Below are 12,405 nucleotides of genomic sequence, written 5' to 3'. Positions count from 1 at the left end.
CCTCACAGTATATGAAGGGCTGGAAAATACCTTCCAATGAGAATAAATTGAGTTCAGAACAACACAGAATTCCATACAATGTCCATTTGCTTGTTATTGTCCTCACTTCGAGCATTTTACAGTGACATTGTCAGTGCATTAATTCTGCCTGGTCAGGCCCTTTGACAATCAGTGATGCTCCATAATGATTTGTGTAGAATATTCCAGGGCACACACACAGAGTCAGCTCAAACGGCTCAAACTTGCAAACGGCGCTTAATCTGTTTGTTTTCAACACAGTTGCTGACACAGCACCTCGTGCTGACATTTCAGAAGCAAATTTCTGTAAACATGGGATCAACTGAATCATTGTCCTGTGCTCTGGGGGAGGAGGCTGGGTGGGTCAACAGGAAACATTCATGTGACAGGATGGTGTCAAAGGGGCTCGGATGAGGGGGAGAACACTGGGAGGGGGGAGATGATCAAAGGCCAAATGGCACGAGACCTTAAGGTGTGGCGTTCCAAGGTCTCTCATTCAGCCTTTTTGCATGTTCCTGATTCCCATTGCTCCACCGTTGGCGTCCATGCTGCACATTCCCAAATTCCCATCGCTCCACTGTTGGTGACTGTGCTGCACATTCCCAAATTCCCATCGCTCCACCGTTGGTGACCGTGCTGCACATTCCCAAATTCACATGGTTCCACCGTTGGTGACCGTGCTGCACATTCCAAAATTCCCATCGCTCCACCGTTGGTGACCGTGCTGCACATTCCCAAATTCCCATTGCTCTACCGTTGGTGACCGTGCTGCACATTCCCAAATTCACATCGCTCCACCGTTGGTGACCGTGCTGCACATTCCCAAATTCCCATTGCTCCACTGTTGGTGACCGTGCTGTACATTCCCAAATTCCATTCGCTCCACCGCTGTTGGCAATGCTGCACATTCCCAAATTCCCATCGCTCCACCGTTGGTGACCATGCTGCACATTCCCAAATTCCCATTGCTCCACCATTGGTGACCGTGCTGCACATTCCCAAATTCCCATCGCTCCACCGTTGGTGACCGTGCTGCACATTCCCAAATTCACATTGCTCCACCCGTTGGTGACCATGCTGTACATTCCCAAATTCCCATTGCTCCACTGTTGGTGACCGTGCTGTACATTCCCAAATTCCCATCGCTCCACTGTTGGTGACCATGCTGTACATTCCCAAATTCCCATTGCTCCACTGTTGGTGACCGTGCTGCACATTCCCAAATTCCCATTGTTCCACCGTTGGTATCCGTGCTGTACATTCCCAAATTCCCATCGCTCCACCGTTGGTGACCATGCTGCACTGTGCCCTGAGCTCTGGATTTCCCTCCTGAATCCTCTGCTACCCCCTTTGTATTGCTCTGGGGGAAGGGTTACTGGTGGTAATATCACTGGGCTGCACATTCCCAAATTCCCATTGCTCCACCGTTGGTGACCATGCTGCACATTCCCAAATTCCCATTGCTCCACCGCTGTTGGCAATGCTGCACATTCCCAAATTCCCATCGCTCCACCGTTGGTGACCATGCTGCACATTCCCAAATTCCCATTGCTCCACCGTTGGTGACCGTGCTACACATTCCCAAATTCCCATTGCTCCACCGTTGGTGACCGTGCTGCACATTCCCAAATTCCCATTGCTCCACCGTTGGTGACCGTGCTGTACATTCCCAAATTCCCATTGCTCCACCGCTGTTGGCAATGCTGCACATTCCCAAATTCCCATTGCTCCACTGTTGGTGACCGTGCTGTACATTCCCAAATTCCATTCGCTCCACTGTTGGTGACCGTGCTGTACATTCCCAAATTCCATTCGCTCCACTGTTGGTGACCATGCTGTACATTCCCAAATTCCCATTGTTCCACCGTTGGTATCCGTGCTGCACATTCCCAAATTCCCATCGCTCTACCGTTGGTGACCATGCTGCACATTCCCAAATTTCCATTGCTCCACTGTTGGTGGCCGTGCTGCACTGTGCCCTGAGCTCTGGATTTCCCTCCTGAATCCTCTGCTACCCCCTTTGTGTTGCTCTGGGGGAAGGGTTACTGGTGGTAATATCACTGGGGGCTGATGGGTTAATGCACGTGGGTTCAAGCCTCATTGAGATACACTTGGAATTAAAGTTCCTGCCGTCCCCCCCACCTCCAAGCCCAGCCCAGCCCAGTCCAGTCCCTCAGCTTTATGCAGACGGAAGCTGACAGAGGGAAACACTCCCAGGCTGCATTCGTGCAGCTGACCTCATGTGACTGCAAGGCCCCAGGTCAGCCAATCATTACCCTCCAGGGACCCCTTGTTGAGGCTCAGAAATTGTCAAATTGTCGGTCACGTGTGCTGGGGGATTAGCAGCTGCTGATTGAGGACAGAGTGCTGGCACCAACCCTTCCTTCCTCCATCTTTCTGATCAACCCGCTCAGGGATGTTATGACCCCACCTCTGGTGCAGGTGGGACTTGAACCCACCTTTGGCTCAGAGGTGGGGACACTACCACAGGAGTTCTCCGATCCTTCTGCCTGGTAAAGGTGGATGGGGATTCTCCAGTAATGAGTCTTAGCAGCAGGAGGCAGTTTACTGCCCAACAAAAATAGATAGACATTCCAGAGGCCAATGAGACAAAGTCCTTCAGACTCTCAGGGGTCGGGGCAGGGTGGGGGAGCATGTCTGATCCCTGTTCCCTACCTCAGATTGCGTGTATCATCGGATTGGGAGGAGTCTAATACAGACTCCAAACCTTAACCCTTTCAGAAGCAGTACCAAGTCCACAACAGCAGGAAGGAACAGTGTGGGAGTGGGCTGTGGGGGTGAGGGGGGGAGGTGCTAGGTGCTAGTGAAGGCTCTGGAGACGATGACTCTGTTACACCCGGTGGGAGGGGGAGGCTCAGATCCAGCTCCGTGATGGTCATTGCTGTTTCAGGGCTCACGACCCTGAAATTTCAGTCCCCTCCCCCCCGCCCTTGGGGTCCTGGTCCCACAATCTTTGGGAAGCCCTTGTCCAAGCGGATATCAAATGGAACAATTAAAGGCTTTAATTGGCAGCTCAGAAAAGCCTTTCATCCACATCTACACTTTCTGATAGTTTCATTTCTTGGGCGGGAGGGCTCAGTTCTAAAGAAGGGTCTCCAGTCCAGAATCATTCACTTTGTTTTTTTCTCTCTCTCTCTCTCTCTCTCCACAGGTTCTGCCAGACCTGCTCAGTTTCTCCAGCGGTCTCAGTGTTTTCGATTTCTGGCAACCGCAGGATTTTGTTTGTGTTATTTTGTTTTGTTTGATGGGGAAGTTCTCCACCAGATTAAACGAGGGCTAACGAATGCTCACACATTAAAGCTTGAATATCCATGTTCTTGTTATTTATATTTCTAAGTGAGTTGTAAATAATAAAGGAGAGTGAGTGAGAAGGGGAGACAAGATGAAATTACTTCAGTTTTGCTGCCACCTTCAGTTACTCTTTTTAAATCACATTAAAATATTTTTGAAAATGCTGAGGACGTCTTGAATCAGTTTGGAGATGTGGATAAAGCGCCTATCTGACACAAGCCTTAAAAAACATGTTTCCACATCAGAATAGTTACAAACATTCGGGTTAGAAACAGGAGTAGGCTACGTTTGCAGATGATACAAAGATAGGTAGAGGGACAGATAGTACTGAGGTGGCAGGGAGGCTGCAGAAGGATTTGGACAGTTTAGGAGAGTGGGCAAGCAAGTGGCAGATGGAGTACAACGTGGGAAAGTGTGAGGTCGTGCACATTGGAAGGAATAGGCGCCTGGACTATTTTCTAAATGGGGAGAACATTCATAAGTCTGAAGTGCAAAGAGACTTGAGAGTTCTGGTCCAGGATTCTCTCACGGTAAACTTGCAGGTTGACTCAGTACTTAGGAAGGCAAATGCAATGATGGCATTTATTTTGAGAGGACTTGAATATAAAAGTAGGGATATACTTATTATGCTCTATCAGGGCCTGGTCCGACCACACTTGGAGTATTGTGCACAGTTTTGGGCACCATATCTCAGGAAGGATTTACTGTCCTTGGAACATGTTCAGAGGAGGTTAGCGAGAATTGTCCAGGGAATGAAAAGCTTAACATATGAGGAAGGTTTGAGGAGTCTGGGTTTATACACAATGGAGTTTAGAAGGATGACGGGGAATCTATTTGAAACATACAGAATACTGAATGGCCTGGACAGAAGGTGTTGCCATTGGCAGGAGAGACTAAGATCCAAGGGCACAGCCTTAGAGTAAAGGGAAGATCTTTTAGAATGGAGATAAGGAGAAACGTCTTCAGCCAGAGAGTGGTGAATCTGTGATTCATTGCCACAGAAGGCTGTGGAGGCCGGGTCATCGAGTATATTTAAGACTGAGATGGCTAGGTTCTTGAGGATCAAGGGGATCGAGGGTTATGGGGAGAATGGGGTTGAGGAACATATCAGCCACGATTGAATGGCAGAGCAGACTCGATGGACTGAATGGCCTAATTGCTGCTCCTATGTCTTATAGTCAGCCGCTCTGCCCCTTGAGCCATGCTGCATCATTCCATAAGAACATGACTGATTGGATTACTCCACTTTGCCTCCGACCCCTAATCTCACCTCTCACCTCCATTTGCTTACCAAGAATCCCCCCACCTCTGAAAGTGATACAATGCCACCCTCTGCTGGAGTCCGGTCAGTGCTGCAAAGCAGAGGGGAAACCATCAGAGTTTGCCAGGAGGCATGTCATGTGCTTCTCTGTCAGAGAGCTCGTTCATGATAATTTATAAAAGTACATTATGGCCCTGATAATGAAAGTTCATATCGCGGAAAGTGTAAACCAAAGCAGTACAAATTCACTAATACAAAACTCAGTTCTTAGGGCAAAAAAGGGTATGGGGGAGAAAGTGGGTACAGGGGACTGAGTTGGATGATCAGCCATCATCTTATTGAATGGGGCAGCAGACTTGCAGGGCTGAATGGCCTACTACTGCTGCTATTTTGTGTGTTTCAACATTAACAAGTGCAACCTTCTGCCCCTCTTGATTAAACTGACCCCTCCAGACCTTGCACCATCAGCCAATGGCGAAAAACAATATGCAGGAGGTGGCCAATGTTAGAGTAGAGTAGGCCGGCCTCGAGGGGAAATAATTTGAAGCACTTTAACTGATGCACTGTCATCAGTGAACGTGTGAGAGGTGGGAGCACAGGAGAATGTATAGGTCAGTGAGTAAATACAGGTCAATGGACAAATACACGTCGGGGAGGATAATGGAGAGCGAAGAGAGAGGTTTTAAATATCCTAGATATTCCAAGGGTCAGAGTGTGCTCGAAGCAACACAAAGTGAAGGTGAACACTCAGGACCCTGTGAAATCCCAAATGTAGCTGACTCCCTGGTAACATCCTGGGAATTTGGAGATTGGAACATCTCTCCAGTCTTCTGGAACATTTCAAAAGAATCCATTAAAGGTGGAGAAATCGGAGGGTTCCGACTCACTTAAGCCAATAGTTACCCAAGGTTTGACCCCTGTGCAACTGCAATACTGCCCATCCCTGGTCAATCGCTGACCCTTTCACAATGACACTCTCAGAGATGTGCCAATGAGGGTAGAGAGTCTGGCATGTGTCAGATGCCATCATTAATATAGATGGGGGTGTACGGAGACCCTGGGGCTGAGATGTCGGTGCTGGGTGTCGGAAGATGAGGGGAAATGGCCAGTAGCCGCTCAGACTTTCATGCTGGAAATTCTTGATGTGTGGTTTCTCTCCAGTGGAAGGGGGGGGAAGAGAGAGGAGAAAGCTGCAGATTAATGAGGTAACGTCAGGTTGGAAGGAAGGCGATAAGGAGCAGCAGTCCTCCCCGAGCGAGAATCCTGTCTTCACTCTGGGACTGAGTGAAACAGATAAACAAGGAACAGGAGTAAACCACTCAGCCCTTCGCGCCTGCTCCACCATTCAATAAGATCTGATTTTAACCTGAATCTGCCCTCCTCCATATCCCGATAAACTTGGGAATCAAGAATCACTGCCTTAAAAATATTTAAAGATTCTGCATCCACTGCCTTTTGAGGAAGAGAATTCCAAATATTCTCAACCCTCAGAGAGAAAATGTTTCCTTGTGGCTGTTTTCAATGGGTGCCCCTTGCTTTAAAACAGTGACCCCAGTTTTAGATTCTCCCACAGGTGGAAATATCATTTCCACATCCACCCCAGCAAGTCTGGTATGTTTCAATAAAGTCACCTCTAACTCTTCGAAACTGCGAAGATCTAACCTTCTAACATTTCCCCATAAGGCAATCCTTATGAATCGTGAGGAAAATGTGAATTGTTGTTCCCAATGTTGAGATAAGTTTCACTTGACTTCTCAAGTGACTCTGCCAGATTTCTCACCATTATTGAGACCCTGGGATGTTTATACTTTCAGAGTTAAGCAAGTCTCTAATAAGCAACAACTTGCTCTATTAATGTTTGGGAATGTAGTGAGTGACATCCAATACTTGAGGTAATTGTTTTTGTTTGCATCTTCTGCAATCTCAGTTTTCAATAATAGGACGTAATATACTCCTATAACTTTTTATGAATGAAGTATACTTCAGAGAAACAAAGACGTACGAATTCGCTCCCCTCCTGTCTCCTGTCTGATGATGCTTGTGCAGTACTGTCCATCTTCCAGCAGAGGGTGGCATTGTATCACTGCCATCAGAAAGCAGACAAACAGGTTTCAGTAGTTATGGGAGACCCGCACCAATCAACCAAACCGCCCCGTGGCCCAACATTTCAACTCCCCCTCCCACTCTGCCGAGGACATGGAGGTCCTGGGCCTCCTTCACCGCCGCTCCCTCACCACCAGATGCCTGGAGGAAGAACGCCTCACCAGCAACACATTTCCATCTCTGATCTCCAGCATCTGCAGACCTCACTTTCTACTCTATCCCCACCCCCACCCTACTCGAGCTTATCTCTCCACGCTTCAGGCTCTCTGCCTTTATACCTGTTGGACTATAACCTGGTGTTGTGTGATTTTTAACTTTGTACACACCAGTCCAACAACGGCACCTCCAAGTCAGGTTTCAGTCGGAGATGCTTTGATCATTTTTTATAATTAACTCATTTGCCTGAAGACAAATATCATTAAAGGTCAAAGAGGAAGGGAAATAAAAGACTGCTGATTATTTCTTGATCCTTGCATCATGTGTTGGTGCAACTAACAGCAAACTCCTTGCATAGTTACAATTGTTGCCTGTTAAGTAGGGACAATGGATAGTGGTTAATGATTAATGCGATCAGACGGGGGGGGGGGGGGGGGTCAGTTAGTTTTCAGAGTGGCGCCAGCAGCGAGGGTTCAATTCCCACACCAGATACGGTTGCTATGAAGGATTCTCGTTCTCAACCTCTCCTGAGACATGGTGACCCTCAGTTTCATAGAATCCCTACAGTGTGGAATCAGGCCATTCGGCCCATCAAGTCCACAACGACCCTCCAAAGCACATCTCACCCAGATCCAACCCCTCTACCCCATCCCTGTAATCTTGCACTTCCCAAAGCTAGTCCACCTAAGCTTTGGACTGTGGGAGGAAACCGGAGCACCCGGAGGAAATCCATGCACACACGGGGAGAATGTGTAATCTCTAGACAGACAGTTGTCCAAGGGTGGAATCGAACCCGGGTCCCTGGTGCTGTGAGCAGCAGTGGTCTCTCTAATGAGGGAGTGATGCTATGGTGACTTTATCTAATGCTTTATACAACAGCCTTCTATTTCTTAAAACCTGCTATCCTGATGCTGTTAACCACACACAAATCACAGAACAAACATGAATGAATGAATCAAATTAAAATGCTTTAATATTGCTTGTATGTATCTTTCAAGAGCTGTAGAGTGTATGGTTACTGGTACACTATGGATAACCCATGGTTCATATACACACTGAAGCTGAACATAACATCTAAACATTGAAGGTGGAGGGACAGCGCTTGAGAGAGCGGTTAATAAAGTATAGAGTGCTCTCAGCTTTATTAACAGGGGCATAGGGTACAAGAGCAAGGAGTGATGTTGAACTTGTACAAGACATTTGTTAGACCTCAGCTGGAGTACAGTGTACAGTTGTGGGCTTGACATTATCAGAAAGAAGTAAATACATTGGAGAGAGGGAGCAGAAGTGATTCACAAGAATGGTTCCTGGGATGAGGAACTTCAGCAGTGAGGGTAGACTGAAGAATTTGGGACTGTTCTCCTTGGACAGGAGAAGACTGGGAGGAGAATTGGCAGAGGTTTTCAAACTCATGAATGGATTAGATAGAGCAGACAGGGAGAAGCTGTTCCCCAATCATAAAAGAAACAAGAATGAGCAGGACATAAAAGTGATTTGAAGCGATGAAGCAAAAATGAAGTGAGAAAAGGCATTTTCACCCAGCGAGTGGTTAGGGTGTGGACTACACTGCCTGGAAATGTGGTGGAGGCAGGTTCAATTTAGGCATTCAAGAGGGACATTGGATGGTTATTTAGATAGAAGTGTGGTGCAAGGATATGGGGAAAAGGCAGGAGATTGTTACTAGATAATCCAGTGACTGGTTAATAGTGTTAGTACAGGCACAATGGCTCGAATGGCCTCTTTTAGCGATACAGCAATTCTGTGGTGAGTGTCCTTGGAGAATTAATCAATCAGTTGCTCCTAAACAGTAGAATTCATATTAAATAGAGCAATTAAAGTTTTATAGCCAGCTATCTCCCATCAATGAAAAATAAATGGACTTTCCAAACAAATCTAACAACAGAAAGGTACAAAACAGGTGACTTAGATCAGATTTCCACTTGCAGTACATGGAATGGGACAGAACTTCCATTAAAGCTCCCGGCAACAGGGAACACAAATGATCTTCTCATTGACGTCGTAATTAGCTCCACATTTTTCTTTGATGACACTGTTTATTGAGCTGGTCGTTAACATCAGTCACAGTAGAAGTCAATAGCCTGAGGGGAAATTTGAAACAAAATGGGAAGAGCAGATTCTAAAACCAATTAATCACCACTTCCTTAAACTCTGTCATTTAGAAACATCCGTCAGTCATTAAGAACATATTGAAAGGGTGAGTTAAACCATTTCCCTCATCAGGCAGTATAACTTGACCATGCTCTGTTCTGAAGAAGTTTCACCAAACTCAAAACATTAACTCAGTTTCTCTCTCTCCACAGATGGTGCGAGGCCTGCTGAGTTTCTCCAGCACTTTGAGTTTGTTTCAGATTTCCAGCATCAACAATATTGTCCTTTTATTGTAAGTTTATTGTGATCAGATTCGAGAAGAACATAAGCACTGGGAGCAGGAGGAGACCATTCAGCCCTTCAAATCTGCACTGCTGCTGGATATGATCATGGCTGATCTCATCATAGCCTCAACCCCACTTTCCTGCCCACTCCCCGGAATCCTTCAATGGACGGCATGGTGACTCGGGGGTTAGCACTGCTGTTTTACAACGCCAGGGACCCAGGTTCGATTCCAGCCTCGGCTGACTGTCTGCATGGAGTTTGCACATTCTCCCCGTGTCTGCTTGGGTTTCCTCCAAGTGCTCTGGTTTCCTCCAACAGTCCAAAGATGTGCAGGTCAGGGTGGATTGGCCAGGCTACATTGTCCATAGTGTTCAGGGATGTGTATGTTAGGTGCATTAGTCAGGGATAAATGTACGGGGAATGGGTCTGGGTGGGTTACTCTTTGGAGTGTCATTGTGGACTTGTTGGGCCGAAGGGCCTGTTTCTACACTGTAGAGATTCTCTGAACCTACTGTTAATTAAAACCTGTCTGTCTGCTCCTTTAATTTATTTAGTGTTACAACGTCCATAAGGCTTTTCCTACCAGGACAACACATGGAAGACAACTTTCCAGTAATGATAAAGTTAACAGAGCTATTAACTTGAAGAGTTCATGAATAGATGAGCAAGAAGTGGGGCCCTGCGTGTTTTCACGCATGTCGTGTACATAGAACATACAACACACTTTGTACAGGCTCATTCACTGGTATTTATGACTACGTTGATAAGAGTATTGTTGCTAATGCACACAGTCTCTGATGTCCATCTGGGCAGCTTTAATATGAGACAGTGTCTCTCCCCAGTTCTTGTCTCTGCTACAAAGGGGGACCACCTCTCATCCCCCCTGTCCAATTCTCTTTGATATGTTTCAATGAAATCACCGCTCATTCTTTAAAGCAGCAGTGAGCATTGGCACGACCTTTGCTCGTGAGTTAATGGGCTAGTGGCCAGGATCTCGGTTTAACAGCAGGATTTTAAGGATGGTAGAGAGGAGGAGGAGAGGGAACACCAGGCCCCAAGCCAACAGTCAAAGGCACACCTCCTCATGGTACAGGTGGGGAGATTGGAGGAGTGTCCACAGTTCAGAGGGTATTGTGTGTGTGTGATTGTGTGTGTGTGTGTGTGTGTGTGTGTGTGATTGTGTGTGTGATTGTGTGTGTGATTGTGTGTGTGTGATTGTGTGTGTGTGTGTGTGTGTGTGATTGTGTGTGTGTGTGTGTGTGTGTGTGTGTGTGTGTGTGTGTGAGACACTCAACCCAGATGCCTGTTGTTATAACTAACCCTGAGCATAGATTCATGGGGGTCTACAGCACAGTAAAATACCCCTCAGCCCATCATGTGATGCTAGTTAAAGACAACCATATAATCCTTATCGCGTGGAGGCAGGCCATTCGGCCCACCCTGACCCTCCTACCCTATATCTGCATTTCCCATGGCTAATCCACCTAGCCTGCATAACGCAGGACACTATGGGACAATTTAACATGGCCAATCCACCCTAACCTGCACATCTTTGGAGTGTGGGAGGAAACTAGAGCAAAACCAAGGAGAACGTGAAAACTCTATGCAGACAGACTTCCAAGGGTAGAATCAAACCCAGGACACTGGTGCTGCAAGGCAGCAGTGCTAACCACTGAGCCACCATGCCACTCTAACTATTCAATCCCATGTTCCACCTCTTGGCCTAAAGCCTTTTATGTCTCGGTACTGCAACGTCTAAATGCATCAAAATACTTAGTAAAATTGATGGGGGTTTCTGCCTCTCCCACCCTGACAGGCAATGAATTCCTGTGACAATTTCCAGAGCGGGTCCAGTCATCACCACCCCGCCCCCTTCCAAAATCCCCACCCCCACCCCGAGACTGATCCGATTTTGATGAGCCTCCAAGCAGGATCCACCGGGAAAGGGTCCTCCTCCAATTTCCAGCTCCTCCATCACCCCCTCCCTTCTCCGAGGCTGGTTTCCACCATCAAGAACCCTCGGGAATCTGGTGGGGGCTCAACCGGAAGGATCGATAATGGGGGGAGTTAGATTTAAGGGGCAGGGGGTTTCGAGGGAGCGTGAGGAGAAACCTTTTCACCCGTTGAGTGGTGGGAATCTGGAACTGACTGCCTGTGAGGTTCAGGCAGAAAGCCTGAGAACATTTAGAAAGTATTTAGATGCGCACTTGGGATGCCCAAGATAAACAAGGCTATGATCCAAGTGCTGGAGAATGGGATTTGAATAGTTTTTTTTTGCTGACACAGACTCAGGGACAGTCTGTGCTGTAGACCTCAATGACTTACAACCCATCAGAACTGATCAACTCTCTCAGCTCCAGAAGCAGGGGTGTGCTTTACAAAGGGAAAAGTCATAGATAAAATTAAGCTGGACTTACTTAACTATTTACAACTAACATAAGAGTTTAACAGGATCAGGCCCAGGAGAGAGGCTAGGGAAGGGTGAGAGGAGAGTATTCAGGGAGAGAAGACAGCAAAGAGAGAAAGACACATTCTTAATGCAGTTGGAAAGTGGCTAAAAGATTAATTCTGACTCTGTGGATGCTTCTGAAAGACTCAGTCAAATACTCACGGTGGTGGGAAGTCGCACTGTTGTGTTCTGGAACACATACTGCTCATCGATTATAGTGCTGGGGAAATAACCGACAACACCCATCTCATCGACAGGCTCCTCGCTGTAAATCTGTCAAGGGAGAGTCAAAATGTGAACATGCAGTAGACAAATACATGGCAAAGAGGTGGTTAGTGATTTTCAGAATGATTGCTTTCTGCGTAAAATGCACGGACTTACACTTCCTGACCAGAATTCGCCTCCTTTACGTTCCCGAACCAGCTTGGAATAGATGTAGATCAGCTGTCCCTCCTTCAGGTTGAGAAACCTGCAGTCGGGTGCAATGTAGTCATCAACTACACGGCCAGTTGAGATCGCATCTGAAAGACAAAACATACATTCCACTTCAACTCCCCCAAAGCACCGAAAAAAAGATTTATTTTCCAGGTCACTCAAAATCAATGTGATGACAATGTGAGAAACTTTGCCCTGATTTATCCTCCATGTCAGCAAACACAGTCAGTCACTGTGTAGGTATAAATATGTGCTGCGTTACCATCACAGACACACT

General features: G+C 46.9%; 1 protein-coding gene across 1 annotated transcript in view; it reads right to left on the bottom strand.

Annotated features, from left to right (window-relative positions):
* Positions 1-7,801: 7,801 nt before the first annotated feature.
* LOC122553251 (otoraplin-like) overlaps positions 7,802-12,405 on the bottom strand; it is a 29,698-nt gene continuing 25,094 nt past the window's right edge. Inside the window, exons 4-6 of the mRNA XM_043696835.1 lie at positions 12,075-12,214; positions 11,856-11,966; positions 7,802-8,949 (exon numbers count right to left, since the gene is read on the bottom strand). Of these exons, the coding sequence (XP_043552770.1) occupies positions 8,926-8,949; positions 11,856-11,966; positions 12,075-12,214 (275 nt within the window). The 3' untranslated portion in view covers positions 7,802-8,925. The remainder of the gene's footprint in view (positions 8,950-11,855; positions 11,967-12,074; positions 12,215-12,405) is intronic.

This window comes from Chiloscyllium plagiosum, chromosome 9 (genome assembly GCF_004010195.1).
Source record: "Chiloscyllium plagiosum isolate BGI_BamShark_2017 chromosome 9, ASM401019v2, whole genome shotgun sequence".
NCBI classification, from domain to species: Eukaryota; Metazoa; Chordata; class Chondrichthyes; order Orectolobiformes; family Hemiscylliidae; genus Chiloscyllium; species Chiloscyllium plagiosum.
This window is presented reverse-complemented; position numbering and strand designations above follow the sequence as displayed.